Below are 21,995 nucleotides of genomic sequence, written 5' to 3'. Positions count from 1 at the left end.
TTAAGAACTTAACAGTAAGTGTATGAGAAAATAAAATTTCACTTTATTTATTACCAGTGAGATAAATTTTAGTTTGGTATTAAAACATATTTTTGATAGGCTCTAACATGAAATTACTTCTTGAACAAAGAAAAGAGTTCATTGCAATCATGGCCCTCTCTAACTGTATTGATCATTATGAAGCTAGATACTTCAGTTTCTTGACCGTTCATACCCACAAAGGAAACTCAATTTAATACTTATCACTTGTAGTGAAGAAGTATTCTTTAGAAATTCAAAATGAGAATCTCCTGAAAATCTGAATTGAACTCCTTTCATTTATCATGGTAGAACTCTGCTAAATTTTGAATATTCTTAGACTGAGCAATTTCTTATCAGTATCGTCATTTTACAAACTTGAATATGAGCTCAACAAAGGTGTAGAAGCTGACACTGGGCTTAGCAACAGTCTCTCAGCTATCTGCCCATGAGAAAGAGAAGGGGGTGACCTTCAAGAAGAAATGCGTGATGGTGGAGTTTAAAGTCTGTTTTTGTATTATGATATTTGAAAATGTTTAGTTTATTTCTCTATTTCTTGCAGTATCTGAAATTTTCAAGAGTAGGAAGGATTACTGAAATATAGAAAACCAAATTTTAAGTGACCTTTCTTTGAAAAGTTCCCAGCAATTTGCATTACGTTGGTCAATTGTACAAGCATGTCTTGTTTTCACACAAGATTGAATTCCCTGAGACTAGGGTTTTGAATGGTTTGGTTGCTTGTTTAACAGTCCCAGAACTTATCACAGTGCCAATCACATGGAGCCACAACGGTAAACAATGTTTTGCTTTTCACTGCAGTTCTTTTTTCTACCTTGCTTAAAACAAGTCACCAAAATATTATCATCTTAACTACTTTTAAATTAAGGTATTTGCTGGAGTCTGGAGAAGAGAATTTCTTTGCTCTGTCACTTAAAAACACGTTTGTGTACAGGAGTTAAAAATTAGAACGATTTTATGTTTTACAAATAATGTTCCTTTATCATATCTTGTTTCATCGAATTAGAACTCATCCACACATATGACATGTTTCTTCGTAAGTGTGACTATAGTCCCTTATGATTTCTAGAAAATCAAATCCTTTTACCCAGGCGTGAGATTTGGATGAAATCTAAAAAACAAATCGTGTCTTCTTTACTTAAAATCCATTCATTTTAATACAATGAAAATCTTATTCATGACTCTAGTGATCCTGAAAGTATAATTCTGGAACCAACCAAAGAGCAAATAGGAAAAACACATTTGAAAACTTTCATCGAAATTATTAAGATACACATAGAAGCATGCAGAAATCAAAGTACTTGTTCAATAAACTTTCGTTATTGAGCACACCTGTTATGACTAAGCACCCAGGTCAAGACCCAGAACATTATCGACAGCCCAGAAACCCCACTTTGTGTCCCCTTCTAAAGACTAACCAAAACCCTTCCACCAAGCTAAAGACTGTCCTGACTTCCAACACTATAAATTAGTTTTGCCTGTTTTAGGACGTCATATGAATGGAATCTCACAGTCTGTGCTCTAGTGTGTCTGGTATCTTATACTCGGCATTGCATTGGTGGGTTTCATAGGCTTTTGTATAGTGCAGTGGTTTAATCACCTCCACGGTACTAGTATATTGTTGGAGAAGTATCGAAGCAAAATATTTGCTCGACCCAGAAGCTTTCTCCGTGAAGATAGTAGAGAAAGAAAACAGTTTTATTATTCAGTAAACATTAAACCAGAATGTGTTGCCCATCACAGGCAATCCACTAAGAGATCGCAAAGGCAGAAATCTTACCCCGAATTTACCTGCTAATTGAAGTGATCCTGTGTGCTAGCAAACTGGCTTCAGCCGGAGAAAAAACACACGTGATTTGTGGAGGAGTCCCCTTTTCAGCACATCCTGGCAACTCCTGTCATCTCTTGTTTTCTTAGCACTGGCTGTTCCATTAGGTGTGAGGTGATCTCTCCATGGTTTTGATCTGCATTTCCCTGATTATTTGTGACACTGAGCATCTTTTCGTGTGCCTGTTGCCTGTTTTGATGTCCTCTTTAGAAAAATGTCTATTTAGGTCTTCTGCCCATTTTTTAATCAGATTTTTTTTGGTATTAAGTTAGTTCTTTGTATATTTTGGATATTAACTCTTTATTCAATATATAGTTTGCAAAAATTTTCTCGCATGGCTGCCCTTTCATTTTGTTGTTGTTGTTGTTTCCTTTGGGGTTTTTTTGTTTGCTTGTTTTGAAGTATAGTTGACACACAATGTTATATTACTTTCAGGTGTACAACGTAGTGATGAGACAAGACCATATGCTATGCTGTGCTCACCACAAGGGTAGCTCCCATCCGTCACCATACAGCACTATCGCAATACCATTGACTTACTCCCTATGCTGTACCTTTTATTCCTTTGCTTATTCATTCTATAACTGGAGGCCTGTACCTCCTACTCCCCTTCACCCATTTTGCCCATCCCCCAACACCCTCCCCTCTGGCAACCATCAGTTCTCTGTATTTATGGGTCCATTTTTGCTTTTTGTTTGTTTGTTTTGTTTTTTAGATTCCGCATAGGAGTGAAATCATATGGTATTTGTCTTTCTCCATCTGACTTACTTCACTTAGCATTATATCCTCTAGGTTCATCCATGTTGTTACAAATGACAAGATCTCATTCTTTTCTATGACTAAGGAATATTCCATTGTATATATATATATGTATACACTCCATTTTCTTTATCCATTCATCTATTGACAGGCACTTGGGTTGCTTCTATATCTTGGCTATTGTAAATAATGCAAAAATAAATGTAAGGATGCATATATCTTTTCAAATTAGTGTTTTCATTTTCTTTGGGTAAATACTCAAGAGTGGAATTACTGAATCATATGATATTTTTATTTTAAAGTTTTTTTGAGGAACCTCCATAGTGTTTTCCACAGTGGCTACACCAGCTTGCATTCCCACCAACAGTGCACAAGAGTTCCTTTTTCTCCACATTCTCACTAACACTTCTTGTCTTTTTGATTCTAGTGATTCTGAGAGGTGTCACCTGATACCTCATTGTGGTTTTTTTTATTATTATATTATGTTAGTCACCATACAGTACATCCTAGTTTTTGATGTAAAGTTCCTTGATTCATTACTTGCTATTGTGGTTTTGATTTGCATTTCCTGGGTGATTAGTGATGTTGAGTATCTTTTCATGTATCTGTTTGACATCTGTATGTCTTTGGAAATATGTCTATTCAGATCTTCTGCATATTTTTAATCAGATTATTTGGGTTTTTGGTTTAGAGTTCTATAAGTTGATTATATATTTTAGATATTAATCCCTTATCAGATATATCATTTGTGAATATCTTCTCCCATTCAGTAGTTGCTTTTTTGTTTGGTTGATGGTTTTCTTCACCGTACAAAAGCTTTTTATTTGTGTAGTCCAAATAGTTTATTTTTGTTTTTTTTTTTTCCCTTGCCCAAAGAGACGTACCTAGAAAAATATTACTAAGGCCAATGTGAAAGAAATTACTGCCTGTTTTCTTCTAGGAGTTTTATGGTTTCGGGTCTCAGATTTAGGTCTTTAATCCATTTTGAGTTTATTTTTGTGTATAGTCTAAGAAAATGGCCCAGTTTAATTCTTCTGCATGCCACTGTCCAGTTTTCCCAGCACCATTTGTCGAAAAGACGGTCTTTTCTCCCATTGTATATTTTTGCCTCCTTTGTCATAGATTAATTGCCCATGTAAGCATAGGTTTATTTCGTGGTGCTATTTTGTTTTCTTAATTGTTTCTTTTGCTGTGCAGAAGCTTTTGGGTTTGAATTAGTCCCATTTGTTGATTTTTGGTTTTGTTTGTGCTTTTGGTGTCATGTCCAAGAAAATCATTGCTGAAATCAACGTTGATAGGTTTCTTCCCTATATTTTCTTCTAGGAGTTTTATGGTATAAGGTCTTAAGTTTACATCTTTGACCCATTTTGAGTTAATTTTTATGAGTGTTATGAGATAGGGGTCCATTTTCATTGTTCTGTATGTACATGTTCTGCCGTTTGTGACACGGATTGACCTTGAGCGCATTATGCTAACCAAGATTAAGTCAGAGAAAGATAAGTACTGTGGATATCACTTATATGTGGAATAAAAAAAAAAATTCATGCCTGTCAAAACAGAACAACAGCAGTAGTAAGGTGGCTACCAGGGGAGGGAGGTTGGTAGGATAAATTGATGGTATTCAAGGGTATAAACTTGTAACAACTAGTAAAGTTATCTCTTATTTCCTTTTACTCAGAAACGAAAATGTATTTCATTTTTGTTTACCTTCTGAAGTTTATTATTCATAATAATTCTTAACTATTACACCAAACATACATTATGACTACTGTATATATATATATATATATATACACACATAAACATGTGCACACGTGCACAAACACACACACACTGTGAAATAGCCATAGTAATTTGGATCACCTGTTTTTATCAATTTTTTAATATAGCAAAATAAATAAACTATAGCAAAAAAAACTCCATAAGTACAGAAACAAAAATCTAATGAGGATATAGCTTTGTTATAGGGACCAAACAGAAATCTCTCTCAGAAGACAGTATGAGTATACATACATGTGCACAGTGTTTTTTTCTTTTCCTTCCACTTCTATCTAGATCATTTTTCCCATGTTATTACTCTTCTGAAACATTAAATAGTTGCACAATATACCGTTTTATGAATGTGCAATGATTTTAGTATTTTTAGACTCACAAGTAATCTCCAGCTTTCAAATTCTTAATAATACAGCAATAAATATAAATGTCCACATTGTTAATTATTTCCATAGGCTAGAACCCCAAAATTAGAACAAAGGTGTTTATTTCTTTCAGATTCCTGAATGATTATTCAAATATACAACTCCAATGGAGGAACGCAAATGCTCTTATATCCCCGTATCACACATCAACATTGAAAATTATCATTTATATCTTCTTTTTCATTGTAAGAGATTATTAAAATATAGTTTTTTAATCTGCAATTTTATCACTGAGACTGAACTTGAATTTCTAACACAAGTGACCCTTATAATTTTCCCTTCAATCTTCCTAAGAGGAAATTTGTTTTAAAGTGCAGACATTTTTATTTTATTCTAGAAAGACCAAATCTGAGTTACCCTGTATTAATTGTACTGTTACAGATGAGATAAATTAAATACCAAGTGTGAAAAGACCATGATTAGCATAAAAATGGGGACAGGAATAGTATGATTATTTTAAATCTTCAGAGAATTCAACTATATTTCAGTGACCATTTTCAAAGCCCTCTCTACCAAGCCTTTTTTCAGAGTTCTTAACTAGAAATAAAATACATTAATTTGCAGTAATTTTCTTTATGAGAATGCTGGCAAGGGATAAAATAATTAAAGAAATAGGCAAGTAAGGAGAAAAATGAGAGCTGAGATGATTGGTAGCCTAGGATATCAGTCTGAAAATAACCAAGATATGGTGGTACTGGTAGATTATTCTTTTTAGACACATTCAGAAACACTGATAAAATTTTGCTTAATCAAAATCAAACTATACTGATTTTTCCTTCAGATAAGTTATCTGCTTAGCTTGGGTCATTGTCAATCATTAGCTCTCTGCAAAGGTTTTCAGTCAACTGTTTATTTCTATTACAACTATTATAACCTATGTAATAAAAAATATTTCTGAAATTTTTGTTTCAATGATGGTATATTTTCCATATGAGATAATTAAATGAAAAATTCTTGAAGTGTTATATTCATGTAAAGAATTGCTATGAATACAGGAAACACATGTTATCACTTTCAAGTATTAGGGGCAAATATTGTTATTATTCATATTTTCATGTTCCATCTATGTGGTAAATAAAAATGTTGTATATCAAGTTTTGTGATTTCTCCAGCTTTTATGGATTTATGAGCAGAATAGCGCACTACCAAATGTTAATTTAATAACAAAGCTATTAATTTTAATCTGTGAATTTAATATATAATATAGAACATTTGGAAGCATCTACAGAATAAGAAAATCAAATTTTACCCGAAGAAATGCTTTATAGTTAAAAATAGTCCACAAATCTTTAAACGTAATAGATCAACGTACCATGCATTGAATTTTTCCAAAAGAAAGATTAAGTTTTTTTAAAAAATCAATCAACAGTAAAATGCAATTCTACTGAAGTGTTTCTATATTGTATAGCTTTCAAATTGGTGCACCCCGTTAATGACAATCATTGATTGTTTTGGGGGTAATTGACCAGAAAGCTTATTAGAACATACATCTAAATGGTTTATATTAGATTTCCTTATGAACATTTTCTTTAAGGCATAATGCGTTTTTATTTACTCACTTGTCTTTCTGTTGACCTGTAGGCTTCAGATTCTCAAGGATCACTTTACTTACTCCCTCTATGTTAATGTCTGCCGATCACTCTTTGAAAAGGATAAGCTACTCTTTTCCCTTTGTCTAACTGTAAATCTGCTACTACATGAACGTGCGGTCAGTATTGTTATAATTTGTAGGAAAAAGACTAAGATTGATTCATTAATTTACTAATTTGTATGGGTGTGTGTGTGTGTGTGTGTGTGTGTATACATACAAAAGTGTTTAAATAGTTAAATAGTAATTATTATAGTTAAAGCAAGATATCACAACCGTTTGAATTTCACAGAGGTGAAAAATAAAGCACAGCACACTATGCAATTATTCTTTAATTTATGTTTTAGTTTAGAATAAATTAGTCTCTATTACAATCTCATTTAAGTATGCTTATAAATTTACTAAATATGTTGATATATTTATACCAAGTAATCATATAAATGGTAATGTTTTTAAGAACTTGTGCAAGTTAGTCAAATCCAACCATTTGCACTTAACAATACCTTTTGTAAACTGGTGTTATATTTCAAATCTATTCATTTAAAATATAGGAAGCTCCTTAAGAATGAAAAAGGTATTGAAAATAGTGACAAAATTCAGCATTTTATTTACTTAGGTGCTTAAGATTTATTAATTTGATTTGGTGATGTATTCGTCAAATTCTGAAGGAATAAAGGCTTTATTCTTGGATTTCTTGAAAAGTTCATAGCAATACCTCATTACATTTTATGGAGAGTAGTTGAAAATATGGCAGATTGAGTGCTTTCTGTCTTCCCAAAATTTTTACTTTATTCACTTTTATATTTATTTATTGAGTATAGTTGACACACAGTGACACATAGTAGTTTCAGGGTGTACGACATAGTGATTCATCAACTCTATACTGCCAAGTGTAACTACCACCTGCCACCACATAATGCTATTACAATACCACTGACTGTATTCCCTATGCTGTACCTTTTATTCCTGTGGCTTACTCATTTCATCCTGGAAGCCTCTATCTCCTAACCCCTTCACCTGTTTTTGCTGATTCTCCCGCCTTCTCCCTTCTGTCTTCCCACAATTTTCAGAGCCTGTAAGACTCGAAACAGACATTTTTAGAAAGCATATACTCAAATAGAATTTTTATGTTTAGATTAGTCATTCTGGAGGAAAATTATCAAAAAGTAGCTATCTAGCATGGAACTAATTTGAAAGCCTGTTATAATGCATAAACTGGTTTCATATGAGTAAGTACTGAGCTGCTGTACCAGTAGCTATAGAATTTCATGAGGACCATAACTAACACTTGAAAATCAATAGTCAGCTCTTTTAAAATGGTTTAAATGTATTATGTATATCATGAATTCATTTCTGACTCTTCATGCTACTTTGTTTTCCAAAGATTAATAAAGCTGAGTGGAGATTTCTGCTAACTGGTGGCATTGGGTTGGATAATCCTCATGCCAACCCTTGCACATGGCTTCCTCAAAAATCATGGGATGAAATATGTCGACTAGATGATTTACCTTCCTTCAAAACCATTCGTAGAGAGTTTATGCACTTAAAGGATGGCTGGAAAAAAGTGTATGACAGTTTGGTATGTTTTTAACCCTTTTGCTTATTCCACAGTTTTTAAATGGACAAAATAATGCTAAATAATTTATTCTTATCTTTGAATAAAAACAATATTTAATTAAGCTTTAAGCAACTGGTCAGATATTGAAATCAAGGTTTAGATTTACATTATCCCCACCTTCTAAATTGGTAGTCTCTTCTGAACTTATGTTCAAATCCTTAAAATGTGTGGAAATGCAGAGTCCTTAAAATATTCTTTTTGAATTTCCATGCCAGGTTTTTATTTATTAACAATTTAGATTTTGCAATCATAATAGCAAACGAGTTAAAAAGTTTTACAAAAGAGGGATACCTGGCTGGCTCAGTTGGTAGAGCATGGAACTCTTCGGGGTTGTAAGTTTGAGCCCCATGTTTGGTGTAGAGATTGCTTAAATATAAAATCTTTAAAAAAAAATTTAGAGGAGTGCCTGGGTGGTACAGTTGAGTGTCCGACTCTTAGTTTCAGTTTGGGTCATGATCTTGGGGTTGTGGGATCGGGCTCCACACTCAACGCAGGGTCTGCTTAAGATTCCCTCTCCCTCTGCTCCTCCTGCTCATGCTCTCTCTCTAAAATAAATAAATCTTTAATTTTTTTTTTTTTTTACAAAAGAGCTATTGTTTAGATTTCCTGAATGCAGGATATAAATGCAGGTATAAACTAGAATACAGGATATAAGCTAACATTTTTGTCATTTGACATGAGGTGTAGGGGCCAAGGGCAGGCTACCCAAAATGTGCCACTTTGGCATATGGATTATTTTAAATAAAAGTTACTTTAGAGACAGCTTGTGCAAGAGGACCCTCTCTCCCCCTGAGAGCAGAAATAAATCTCCCATGTGAAAGGTGCCCACCCTGTACCAGGAGGTAAAAAGACATCCTCATCACCAGAGACCAGAAATTTAGAGTTTAGAAGGTGGGTATCAACAACCCTTGTTACTTTTTACTAATTACTGCCCGAGCCCAAATTCTATTTAGAATTCCTTATGAACTGAAACTCCCAAAGTTTTCTTTTTTTTCTGTCAATTCTTCACAGATCAATGGTTTCTTTGTCTAGAAAATATAAAAACTGCCTACCTGGATCATTTCTTTAAGTCTCAGTGTCATTATTAGGCCTCTATGTACATGTAATAAAATTTTGGTTTTTTTCTCCTGTTAATCTGTTTCATATAAATTTAATTTGTACTCTAGCTAGAAGAACCTTGGACAGAAGAAAATTTCCACCTCCCTTTCAAAGGGAAAAGCTAATAGTTTTCAAACAATTTTTCAGGGGACCCTATCTTGATAATTGGAGACTATTAGAGTCAACAGAAACTGTAAAACAGTTTCCCTTCTGGAACACATAGAAATTGTTGCTTTCCTTCACTTTTTTTTTTTTTTTTGCATGAGGGCTAATATTTTGCCAATTCATAATTATTTGTTTTTCTATTCCTTTATTTCTACTCTCTTGACATTCTGCTTTCCTGGGTTTAATATGCAAGAGCTCTCTTTGGGGAAGATAGGAAGAAGAAAGAAAGAGCAAGATATGTGGAGAACATTTTTTATTTGGTTACCAACTTGTATCATACATGACAGTGAGATTGTATCTATACATAAATGCAAATATTTTGAACTGAATTTCTTTTGGATCTCTCCCTCTGAGTAATAAAAATATACTTCCTAGAGGCAAATATGTTTTTGTGAGTACTTCATTCTAATTTGAAATAGAAATTTTATTGACTATGCTGAAACATGGAGATTTCTAATGTGAATGAGACACCACATAGCCTTCCCTAGAGTTTTAAAATTTTTACAAATATCTCTCTCTCTTTTTTTTTTTTTGAGTTTACCCCTCCTGGGATCTTAATGCCTCTCTTCTTGTGTATTTTTAATAGCTCTCTCTCTTTTGTCTTCTTCTTTATTATATACAGTTTCAAATATACCTTTATAAAAAAGATACCAAAACATTGTTCAAAACAGGAAATATCACAATAAATTTAAATATAATGCCTTTCTTCTTTTATAATAAATATTTATTTTTATAGATAGATGATGACAGTAGTTGGTAGGTTTTAAAATGCCTTTGAAGAAATAATGGGAAAACTCCATATGCACATTTTTTAATAACAGGATTCTTTTTGTCTAATGATTAGTATTCATATTGACATTAACCTGTTTAATTCATGTCCTAGTTTTGATTCCTTTGTGTTTTTTTAAATTTTCTTTTCATTCCTTGTTTCATAACTTTACCTCAGCCTAATAAAATTTACATTAGTATTCTTGATTTCATTTAGTCATTATATGCTTTCCCTAAAAACCAGTTTCTAAGCCAAAATACTATTCTCTTTAGAAATAATCTCTAAAATAACACTGAATTAGTCTACTGCAATTTTAGGAACCACATCATGAGGTTTTTCCTGAGAATTGGGAAGATAAAGCAAATGAGTTTCAAAGGATGCTTATCATTCGTTGCTTGAGGCCAGACAAGGTAAGTGCAGGCTTTGAAAGCAGCTCAACGATTCCAGTCCCCAAGCTACCTTTCCAGTTGCCAACTTGTATTTCCTTCCCTTGTCCCAGAGGACGTGGAGGAGCCTGGGGGACTCATTCCACTTCCTTCCAACGCAGTCATTTTTCAAGAAGTTTGTATATCATTAAAGTCACACTAAGTTAACAACTGAGCAGACTGTATTTTATAGTTTTACTTATTTTATGATTCTTTTAATTTATGCTTCCCCAATTCCTTACAATTTACTTCTTTTATATGCTGTAATCTCATTTTTATTCTTATTAGTTTGATGATATTAGTCGTTGGTGTTAGTGTTAGCACCAAGCAGATATAGAATTTCTGTCTTTTCAAATGCTATCTTTATATATAATTCTTTGCTGGTGTTTGGAAAGTTAGTAGAATATCATTTTTAAGACATTCATCACTGCTGACCAAAGAAAAATGTCAGTACTGTTCATTTTTATTTCTTTAAATGGTAAAGTATATAACCAGTGAATCAGCTAACCCGTCATGTCAGCAAATTGCCGTACTTCATGGCATTCTCATTTGCACTATTATGCTTTATTAAAAAAAAAACTATTCATCTAAGTATAAGGACATCCACAGAGATAGTATAAGGACATCCACAGAGATAGCCATATACTCTGAAAAGATGTAGATAGTAGGTATGTTGAGAAAAAAATTGAAAAAAATATCCTAACTGCCCTCTGTTACTACTCAAATAAAAGTAATACATAATGATTTCAAAACTTACTGTACTCACAATTTGAGTTGCTAGGGAGTATAAGACAGTAATTCCATCCTAACAACAAAAAAACAGAACTTAGGTGGTGAAAGCAATTTATTTTTAAAAGTTTTTACGTGTATCAGTGGCAAGTGGGGCAGAGGCACTCTTTCCTCTGCACGCCATAGTCTGTTCAATGAACACATGCAATTCTTTTTTTTTTAATATTTTTTTATTATGCTAGTCACCATACGGTACATACTTGGTTTCTGATGTAAAGTTCGATGATTCATTAGTTGCGTATAACACCCAGTGCACCATGCAATACGTGCCCTCCTTACTACCCATCACCGGCCTATCCCATTCCCCCACCCCCCTCCCCTCTGTAGCCCACAGTTTGCAATTCTTGCTTGGCTTGTCAGTGTGTTCTTAGGCAGGGCCCGAGTATCCATTAGGCATCGTGCCTAGAGCCCATGATACTTCTAGGTGTTTATGAAAGTGTTTTAATTGTTTAAAAATAGAAAATATTATCCAGTCTATATTAAGCTTGTAATTATACCAAAGCAATTGTAAAATATAATTTTTGATATATTTTTATGGGGGAAGGGAGTACAAGGTGCCTGGGGTCTATGAAATTCATAATGCTGGGAACACCTGGGTGGCTCAGTCGGTTAAGCGTCTGCCTTCAGCTCAGCTCATGATCCCAGGGTCTTGGGATCAAGTCCACATCAGGTGTCCAGCTCAGCAGGGAGCCTGCTTCTCCCTCTCCCTGCCTCTCCCCCTGCTTGTGTGCTCATTCTCTCTCTCTCTCTTTCTAACAATTAAATAAATAAAATCTTAAAAAAAAAAAAAAGGAAGAAAGTCATAATGCTGCCCTTGTTCTTAGGTGTTGAAAGTAGCCACAATTGTTTAGGAATCATGAACTAATGAAACATTCTCTGCCTTGGTAGCCCTTTCAAAACCGAATTGCCATGGAAACTTCACTGTGAAGCCTCAGAAGTTTTCCCTGCAAGTATTAAATATGGAAGAATGTGAAATATTTCACACTCTTGCCTAATACCGGCTTCCTCCTTTAAAACCTTTCATTAAAATTTTCAAAGGTTTTTACTTTGTTTTCTAAGCTCTGTAGACCATTCTGTTAAAATGACTCTGCGTGTACCACCGACCTTCTCCCCCTCAGTGTTTAAAAAAACAAAGAAGCTTCTGTTCATGTTTTGTATTAAGTTTATTGCAGCCTTTCACCTCTAAATATCTTTTCCCCAGATTTATGTTTTAAAGAGTTTGACATTTTAATCTGAAAATACATTGTGCTACCAGAAAGATCAAATATTACTTTCCTTATTCATTCTCTTTTTAAAGTGTATTTGAGGAAGGGAGACGAGGAATTAGATTGTCAAGCTGAAGGGGTTTTGTTTGTATGTTTTTGTTCTTATTTCTGTTTTAGTTCTACAACTTTTGAGAGAGAGAACGCCTGTATGCATGAGCAGCGGGAAGGGGAGAGGCAGAAGGGAAGAAAGGGAGAAGCAGACCCCCCGCTGAGCAGGGAGTCAAATCCCATCCATCCCAGGACCCTGAGATCATGACCTGAGCCGAAGGCAGATGCTTAACCATCTGAGCCACCCAGGCGCCCCTGTTTTGGTTTTTAAATCAATTGAGGTGAAACTTAGGGTTTTACACTTTTCATAGCTACTCTGTCCAATACTTTGGGACCCTATCTTATAACTTTGCCCAGAGTGTTTTCTGTATCTCCTTTAGAGTTTTCCTCGGGTTGGTGGATGAGTGTAGACATTAATGCTATTCGCTAATCTTTCTGGTTCTCCTTCCGAGCACACATGAGGTGAAGGACTCTGGCCATAAACCTTGCTTTTGGCCAATAAAATAGGAGAAGTGTCAGGGCAGAAGCATTTAACTGCCAGCATGAGACTTTCCAGGGTAGCCCCCCTGCCATCAAAATTGTGTAATCACATTTGATATTTAAGTGCCTTCAGTGGGCTGGGACACCGAGCCGGCCCAGGGAGTGAGTCGTCTGTACACGCACAGGGCTTTGCAGGGATAAGAAATAAGCTTTTTGTTATGTTCAGTCACTGAGATCTGGAAATGTTTGCTACTAGAGCATAATTCAATTTAACCTAAATGATTAATGACCATTATCTACACAATCACGCCTATAATCCTTAATAGAAAAAGAATTATTAGTATGCTCTTCTGTTACTAAAAACCTCAAACCTTTCAATCTTGCTGTTACCAGGTACTCCAAGTTCTAGTGGTAAATTGTTGGTTTTGGAATCTGTATATATTTAAAAATAATATATGACTATTATACTTTTAAAAGAGTGGTTTTCCCAAGTACCATGGGATTAGCATACAGAGGAAGAGCAGTGATGCACGAGGCTTCCATCTGGGCTGGTGCTGTGTAGATTTCCGTTTCCTTGCAAGCGCTAAGTCCTGAGATTATCTGTGTCTCTACAGCAAGGTCAGCAGCTGCTTTCCCTCTGGTTAACAGCGGACGGTATTTGGCAGCACAATTTTTTTTGCTTCTTTTTCACTGCTCTGTCCTCAAAATGAACTCCACCCAGTGGTAAGAAGATGCTCTTTAAATCACCAGTAGGAAAAATGAGATGGGCTCACACTTTTGTATAGAATATGGTATTTTATAGTGTTTTATTGATAAAAGAAGCATATGAGGGGAATAAATACTGAGGTACGCAGCGTTTTGAGCCCATTTACAAAATGAAGAGCTTCTGGCCACCCTTCTCTCCTTCTGAACTGTAAACAGAAAGCCAATTAATCAGCTTTCAATAAGAAACTTGTCAAGTATAAGGGAATATGTTTCTCTGACCTCCGATAAATCCTACAGGAATTTGCAGTACATAGACAAACATAAATGGAAGACCACAAACTTCTTTCCTGCCTTTGGGAAGATGGCTGCTTGAATTAGTCTGTAATTTTTGTTACTGACAGATTTCATTTTACAGACCTCATGCTAGTATAATCAGATTGCAAAAGCAAACCCAATTCTATTGCCTTGCAAACTGAAGAGCAAGCACAGCTTAATTTACCTTGGGAGTTACAGTTTGGTCTTGGGAGCAAGTAAGTCTTACTCAGGTTAAAAATAAAACACTGAAATTTGTGTGCACTCACCCCCATGCGTGCACCCCTAACTTGGTCCTCCAGCCATGTCTCCACATGAGCAGTGGCGGACAGCAGCCTGAACCATTCACAAAAGAGAGGAGACACTTAAAACTCAAACTTACTAAAAGTAAAACCATGCACTTCAAAGCCTTGTGCTTTTTGTTTGTAAAACTCTAATTTCATGAAGAAGTCAGCTTTGGGAAGAGATTGTGAAAAAAGAAAAATGTTCATTTATTCTGCTAGTTGCTGTTGGTTTTTTAATGTAGTGAGGAAAGACAAGCTATGGGGAACAAAATAAGGAGAAAGGCAAGGACAAGGCCCCGGATAGACAGGGTATTTTTAGTTTCCCACAATAAGCTTGACATCTGTGTGCATTCAAAATATCTGAAACATGAAATAACTTACAGAGAAATGAAACTTTTTGTATGGGTGAATTATTATGCTGTCATTTTTGTTTAGAATTTCTATAATTAGAATCTCACCTTCACAAAGAGACATTCTGAGTTTTTATCCATTCGTTGTTCAGTATATATTTACTGTGTACAAAGAATTTATGAGTCATTGTGTGAGGTAGGTCCTTGCCAGCAGTGCTTATATACTTGCTGTTATTTTTCTGTACATTTTCTGTACTTGAATGGACCTGGAGAACTATTGGGGAGGGATTTAAAAATCTAATTGAAATCCAGATATTCCTTCACTGTCTCCCAGCTCCCCACCCTCACACCCTCTGTCACACACACTCATCCACATTAGGACTGACGCTGTTGAAGGCATTGGGACCCATCAAAGATTTTGACTTACAAACCTTGTGTGAATAGATGTTCAGGAGAATACACAATTAAAGTTTGGAAATACCTGTAACTTTTTCCAGAGGAGACCCCCTTTTTGAGATTCTTGGTATTTGGAAATTGCTCTTGCAATTTGCTCCAAGTTCAGGAAAGGTGCAGGCTGGAGGAATTGATGACCTGATTTGGAGGGTTGTGCATATACACAAGACCATCGTTAGGTCCGAGCAGGTATCCAGTTAGAGTGATTCTGGGGCCTTCAAAAATTTCTTTGGTTTCCTCCCACTCCATTACTCTTCTTCCTGGGATATGTTGTTTACATAGTTTGGTAAGCTACACATAGGGATACCGGTGTGTTAAACCCATCTTTATCACTTGTGTGGCTCACATCTGAGTCATGATTAGCTTGGAGCCATTGTCCAGATAGAAAAGGTGTAGACCCTTCATTAAAAAGAGGGAAGGAAGGGGCGCCTGGATGGCTCAGCTGGTTAGGCGTCTGACACTGGGTTTTGGCTCAGGTCATGATTTCGGGGTGGTGAGATCAAGCCCTACATTGGGTTCCACATTCAGTGGGGCATCTGCTTGACAGTCTCTCCCTCCACCCCTGCTCTCTCTGTCTTTTTCTCCCTCTCTCTCAAATAAATCCTTTAAAAAGAGAGAGAAAGAGAGAGGGGAAAGGATGTATAGGAGGCTATACAATAGCCACATTGATGAACAAAATTCCATTTCCACATGAACGCCTGGGAGGCGCCCCCAAACCACAGTGTTCTGCTCATTCTCACACAAGATCCCAGAGAGTATGCAGGTATGTTATCCGGAATTCTCTGCAGTACAGTTTTTGCTATTTCTCAGGAGTATAGCTTGTTTTTCTTTCACAGTGCTTTTCTTTTCACTTTCTTTCTGTTTCTTTTCCCAGCTATATCGATTCTTTCTTGATGGTATAGTACTGTATAAATCACTCTCAAGTTTCTACTTTTGATTTGTGGACTTTTAGAACATAGTATTTTAAAACTTAAGTAAAGAGTTAAGTTTTCTTATATTCTTCATATATGTGCTGAATGCTCATTAAAGAGAAGAAAAATGCCTTTGAATTCTGGTGTCACTAGCCACTCATCTTTTATTATTTAATAATTTTTCATTTTTTTCTATGTAAAAGACATTTATGTAAAGTAATGCCTTTGACCCTCCACCAACATTAACAAATAATTAAGCTAATGTAGTCCTTTGTTTTAAAATATCTTTGAATCTGATCTTTTAAGTTTGTCAGCAGGTTTGAATATTTTCTCAAATATATTCTTGTCTCTCTCTAGGTTATTCCAATGCTGCAAGAATTTATAATCAACAGATTGGGGCGCACATTCATTGAGCCACCCCCCTTTGATTTATCCAAGGCATTTGGAGATAGTAACTGTTGTTCCCCACTGATTTTTGTGCTCTCTCCTGGAGCGGACCCCATGGCTGCCCTTCTAAAATTTGCTGATGACCAGGTACCTTAGAATAGATGAGGCTATCTGATATTATAAAAGTCAATAAGTGAAGGATTTTCCAACTAAATTTCTTAAAAATAACAAACTTGCTTATCCCAAGTGGGGGAGGGAAAGGTAAAAATTGATCACTTACTTAGCTCTTGAAAGACTTGGGGGTCTAGAAGTTGACGGAGTCTCAAGAAAGCGATAGTTAGATAGCAGCACTGACATTAAAGTAATTCTCCATATCCAAATTATAAAACCAGAATTTGGCTTCGGAGGAACTCACTTTTATTTTGCGGAGACAGAGGGACTTTATGACATTATGGCATCAGTGCAAGGACTTGGTTGATTTGATAAATTCAAGTCTGGACAGTGACCCTGGGAAGAGCCTTCTCTGATCCTGCCCCTTCTCCCTGTCTCTAAAGGGGGACCTTCTTGACTTTCCAGGACAGTTATCTATTACAGTTACTTTACCAGGTTAGAATACATTCTAATATTTATATTTCAAGGCTTTAAAAATTATTCAAATGGATTTACTGTCAATTTTCTTATATCATTCAACCTAGAATAAGAAAATCTTCATAAACAGGTGACTGGACATTTTCGAGTTGATTTTTTTTTCCCCTTTCGGTCTCATCAAAATAACATTTTATGGAAGTAATACTGACATTTCTAAAGCCGCCACCACCACTTTTATTGTGCTTTATATATACTGTTAATTTTGCTAGACCTTGTTATGCACATTTGTCTTTCAATTCTTAAAGCAATCCTGTGAGGTAAATAGCGGTATCTCCATTTTGTAGCGAGGGACATTAAAGCATGGAGAGGTTAAGTGGCTTCTTAAAGATCACACAGCTAAGTGGTTAAAATACTCTTTACTAGAGAGTACTAGGCCAATTTATTTTAATGCTCCATGTTTGTTTCATTGGGTGTAATTCTTAGATACCTGGGGAGTGATTGTGGAACACGGCACTTAGCGCCTGTTAAAGACGTGCTGGACCGTGGCTGACACGACTACAGGAGATGCGGGCTGAGATCGTGTCCTGAGGGCCGTGTCACACAGGGCCTTTGTAGACTACATCAAGGACTTTGAATACAGAGGGATGATGTGGTAGGGTTTTAAGCGACAAAGTGACATGATCTGATCGATAGTTTATAAAGCTCATTCTAGCTGGAGTGAGGATAATTTATTTGAGTGGCACCAAATGGTAACAGGACATTAGTTAGGGGGGTTGCTGCTAAAAGTCCAGGAAGAGCAAGGCGGGGAAGGACCAGAGTGGCAGTGGTGTGGATGCTAGAAGAATTCATTTTAGGTGGGACTCACCCCTTCCACATCAACATAACCTTTGCGATCCTTTGAGATCTTCCTAGCTCCCCTCCATTTTTCCTCCTACATTGTACAACGTGATCATTCTCTGGCCCCTGCATGGTACTGCTCAGGGCCTTGTCTTCACCTGCTAGCTCCCCTTCTTCCTGAAACAGTAGTATCTGGCTCTGTTTTGTTTTCTGATGCTTCTACCCGCTAGTGTTGATGGCTCTGGATGTTCAGGAGCGGCCTAAGACCTGCTGTAGCACTGCTCCCATAATTCGAGGCCCCCTCCAGAGGCCTTCTGGTGATAACTGCCCTAGAAAGAAAGAGCTCAGGGAGTCACAGACACTGTTTCCAGGAGCTGCAGATGAATCAGGCTACAGCAGAGATGCGTTCCAGACAAACATTCCCACAGAATTGTTTAAAAAATCTTTTAAATGGGAATTAGGGGTTAATGGTTTTTTTTCCTCTGAACTTTATGCAATAGCCAAATTAATTAATATATAACTATTCAAAGATCTGGAGGACACAGGACAAGTTCATCTGTCTGTTCATAATTTTCTTTGGGACTCTAGATTTTAGGAGTTGCTGCACGAAGCCAGGTCCTTTCATCTCATGTTTCCTCATGTTAAAAGTAATCTTAATTTTTTTCTTCTCCCTATCTCAACAATCAAAGACCCTACAGAATTTTCCATTAATTACCATGACTGTTTCCAACATGAACTGATTTACTTTTGATCTGAGTATTTGTAAGATTCTTAATCAGTAAGAATTTTGTAGGGCTGCATATGTTTAGACCTTTGAGGGATGCTGCGTAATTAAATTTTAATATGTTTAATATTCACATTTCCTGTAAAAATAATAGTGATTCTTCTTTAAAAATGTGTTGTCAAATGACATCCTTACTATTTCTGTACACAGGGATATGGGGGATCAAAACTTAGCTCTTTATCTCTTGGTCAAGGCCAAGGGCCCATAGCTATGAAGATGATAGAAAAAGCTATCAAAGAAGGAACATGGGTTGTTCTTCAGAATTGTCACCTTGCCACGTCTTGGATGCCAACCCTCGAGAAAGTTTGTGAGGTAAAAATGCAAGTTTATTTTTACTAGATTTTGTTCCCCCCCTCATAATTAGTGATATACGTGCCATTCAACTCCATGCCCATCCTCTGGTTTGGAGGGCTACAGGCTAGTGGCACGGCTGGATTACAGGAGAGATGGACTCACATAGGGGACTAGGGGACCGGTGGAAATCACATGGTCAGCGCTTGCCCAGTCCCTCTCAACAGGGACAAGGGCTCATGCAGTGAGTTGGAAATCTCCCTCATCCCGAAAAACAACCACAAAGATGGGAGTAAACCACAAGGCAGACAGAAACCAATTTACATTTTACAGCAGTGGACCAAAGACAGCAAAGGAGGCTTTTCAGGGAGAAATTCATGTAGCCACTCTAAACCAAAGGCTTCAGGACATAACTTTGCTTTAACTCACTTCTGACCTACTTAGACAGTGAGCCTGCCACAGAGGACGAGTCTGAAACCAAAGGAGCACTCCTCCACCTGCTGTTGCAGGGGGTTATGGCACTTCCCTATTTTGGTGGCCAGAAATTCCAGGAAGAAAACCCCACTTAGCTCAACTGAGGAAATAGAAGACCTGGCGCTTGAGTTCAACGAACATAGAGAAAGTACCTTTGGTGTAATTACCCATGACTCTAGACCCCTCCTAACTCCGAGTCCCCTGGGTTACTAATTCGCCAAGCTAATGATATAACTTGTACTATCCAGACATACAATTGAAACTTTAAGGAGCGGGTTGTATTTGCCTTTGTGCCACTTGTCACCGTTTTGTCTTATCTCCCATTAGAAAATAAGTGCCATGAGAACAGTAACTTGGTCTGTTTTGTTCTCTGCTTTAACTCCAGCACCTTGAATTGTGCCTGGCCCAGAAAGACAATCAGTAACTATTTCCTGAATTAGTGAATGAATATTGCTTCACTGCTTAAAACTTTTTCTTTGCATGTTAGACAAAGTTTAAACCCTCATCATCGCTGACAACATGCTTCCTGCTGACTTTTGCTACCATCTTCTATGACTTCTATGCCATAGCCATTGAGCTTCTTCCACTTTCATTGAAATAGGCCATCATGGGGCGCCTGGGTGGCTCAATCGATTAAGCATCCGACTCTTGGTAAAAGAATGTAGACCATCATAATGTTATTTCTGTCTGAAAAAATGATTCTATTATTTGCCTTACAAACATCTTCTCATCCTTCAGGTGTTACGTTAGAGGTTTTATATTTGTGCCTATTTCCTCATGGCTCCTCCATCTCTAGGCCATTCTCATGACCTGTTGAACGGTGTCATATATACCCCTCAGAGAGTCATGTAGGAGAGAAGAGCTGTCCCTAATGGATGGCACACTTAGCCCCAAATTCCCACGAGTCATGTTGTTTAAGTCACTGGCATAGGGCAGCTGGTAGAAGAGAAAAACAATGCCCTCACTCTCCACTCTTGTTATTAAAGAAAGTAGGCACCTTTGCCTCCTTCCTAATTGACCCTCTCCCCTTCACCATGAGTGCTTAAAAAAATGTTTTACTGATAGAGAATTGCAATTTAAAAAAACATGAGATACTACTAACATGGACAATTAAGGGAGGTCGCAATAGAGAGCAGGACTGACCAGGAAGAGGGGAAAGGGTCCTTGATCGTCATTCCTCATCTATACAGCCTTCAAGACAGTGCTAAGTGAGTGTTCTGTTATCCTCCCTAGTGCAGACGTGAATATCCCCTTAAGAAAATATAGCTAATAGTGATACGTTTTAATACGTCACCTTTCAAAATGCTCTCTTTCTTCTTTTCATCTTTGCCTGGTTTAATATGGACTTATGTTGCTCATTCTCACGACCTGGCTACAGCAAGAGTGGATTATTCTTAATCTGGCTCTTGGGCAGAGAATTATAGCTATAAATATTTCAGCAACATCAGTTAAAATATGAGATTTTCTTGGAATGTCTTAGTCTCTACTGTGGCCAACTCTAAATTATGTGATACCTTTGTGACCTTATAGACCTATGATTTAAATTTATCAAGAAGCCTGGCAACGCTCTGGGCCTTGTCAGTGAAGAATGTTGTTTCAGGGGCAGAATGAGATTTTAAGACTTTGCCTTAAATTGCAGCAGTAGGGTCTGTTTTGTAAAAATGCCTCCTCCCACTTCCAAGCCATCCCATGCATGTACGATCTGGAGAGTGTCCTTGGATTGTATGTACCCATTCATGTCTAGTTTCCTTTTGCAGGAGTTAAGCCCAGAATCCACACATCCGGATTTCCGCATTTGGCTGACAAGTTACCCGTCACCAAACTTCCCCGTGTCTGTGCTACAGAATGGCGTGAAAATGACCAATGAAGCACCGAAAGGTTTACGAGCTAATATCATTCGATCATACCTCATGGACCCGATCTCTGACCCTGAGTTCTTTGGCAGCTGCAAAAAGCCGGTTAGTAATGGCTAAGTCTTGTTACCTCAGCCCTGTGAAGCATTTCGAGTGGCCCATGGTGATCACGGATGCGTTTGGCTGAGTCAAACTACAAATTAAAGAGGCCTCCTGCCCTGCAGAACCGTTGGTTTTGATTACTGATTATTGACTGTGCTGAAGTCAATTGTATTAATATTTTATTTTAATTTTACCACCAGCCTCATTTCTGCTCAGCTGAGATCTTCTGGGGTGTCATTCATAACGCAGCTTTCTATTTAGAAAGTCAGCTGTAAGCCATTCCCAGTACAAATCTGCAAGGTTGGAGAATCTTGTTTCAGGATATTAACTGAGCCCTTTGCTATTTGGAGCCATATCTTTAAATTAAAACATAAAAATATTTCCTCCATATAACTATAATGAGAGCCAAAATGATTTTATTCCTTGATTGATGGGACTCATAAGGGTCCTTTTTAGCATCCCCAGGCAAGCAGGGAAACCACCCACTGCTTTCATGATTAGAATTCTGTGTGTGAATGTCTGTGACCTAAAATTGTTTCACAGCGTTTTACCATAATTAAAAATGGAAGAGTTTCTTTTTAAGAGAGGTTATGAACCT

General features: G+C 36.7%; 1 protein-coding gene across 1 annotated transcript in view; it reads left to right on the top strand.

Annotated features, from left to right (window-relative positions):
* Positions 1–21,995, top strand: part of DNAH7 (dynein axonemal heavy chain 7) — a 269,045-nt gene that overhangs the window by 211,680 nt on the left and 35,370 nt on the right. Inside the window, exons 54-59 of the mRNA XM_034642450.1 lie at positions 6,403–6,529; positions 7,794–7,988; positions 10,377–10,469; positions 16,439–16,615; positions 18,828–18,989; positions 21,200–21,400. Of these exons, the coding sequence (XP_034498341.1) occupies positions 6,403–6,529; positions 7,794–7,988; positions 10,377–10,469; positions 16,439–16,615; positions 18,828–18,989; positions 21,200–21,400 (955 nt within the window). The remainder of the gene's footprint in view (positions 1–6,402; positions 6,530–7,793; positions 7,989–10,376; positions 10,470–16,438; positions 16,616–18,827; positions 18,990–21,199; positions 21,401–21,995) is intronic.

The sequence above is a fragment of the Ailuropoda melanoleuca genome, chromosome 2 (assembly GCF_002007445.2).
Source record: "Ailuropoda melanoleuca isolate Jingjing chromosome 2, ASM200744v2, whole genome shotgun sequence".
NCBI classification, from domain to species: Eukaryota; Metazoa; Chordata; class Mammalia; order Carnivora; family Ursidae; genus Ailuropoda; species Ailuropoda melanoleuca.
The sequence above is the reverse complement of the archived record's forward strand: the minus strand, read 5'-3'. Positions and strand labels throughout refer to the sequence as shown.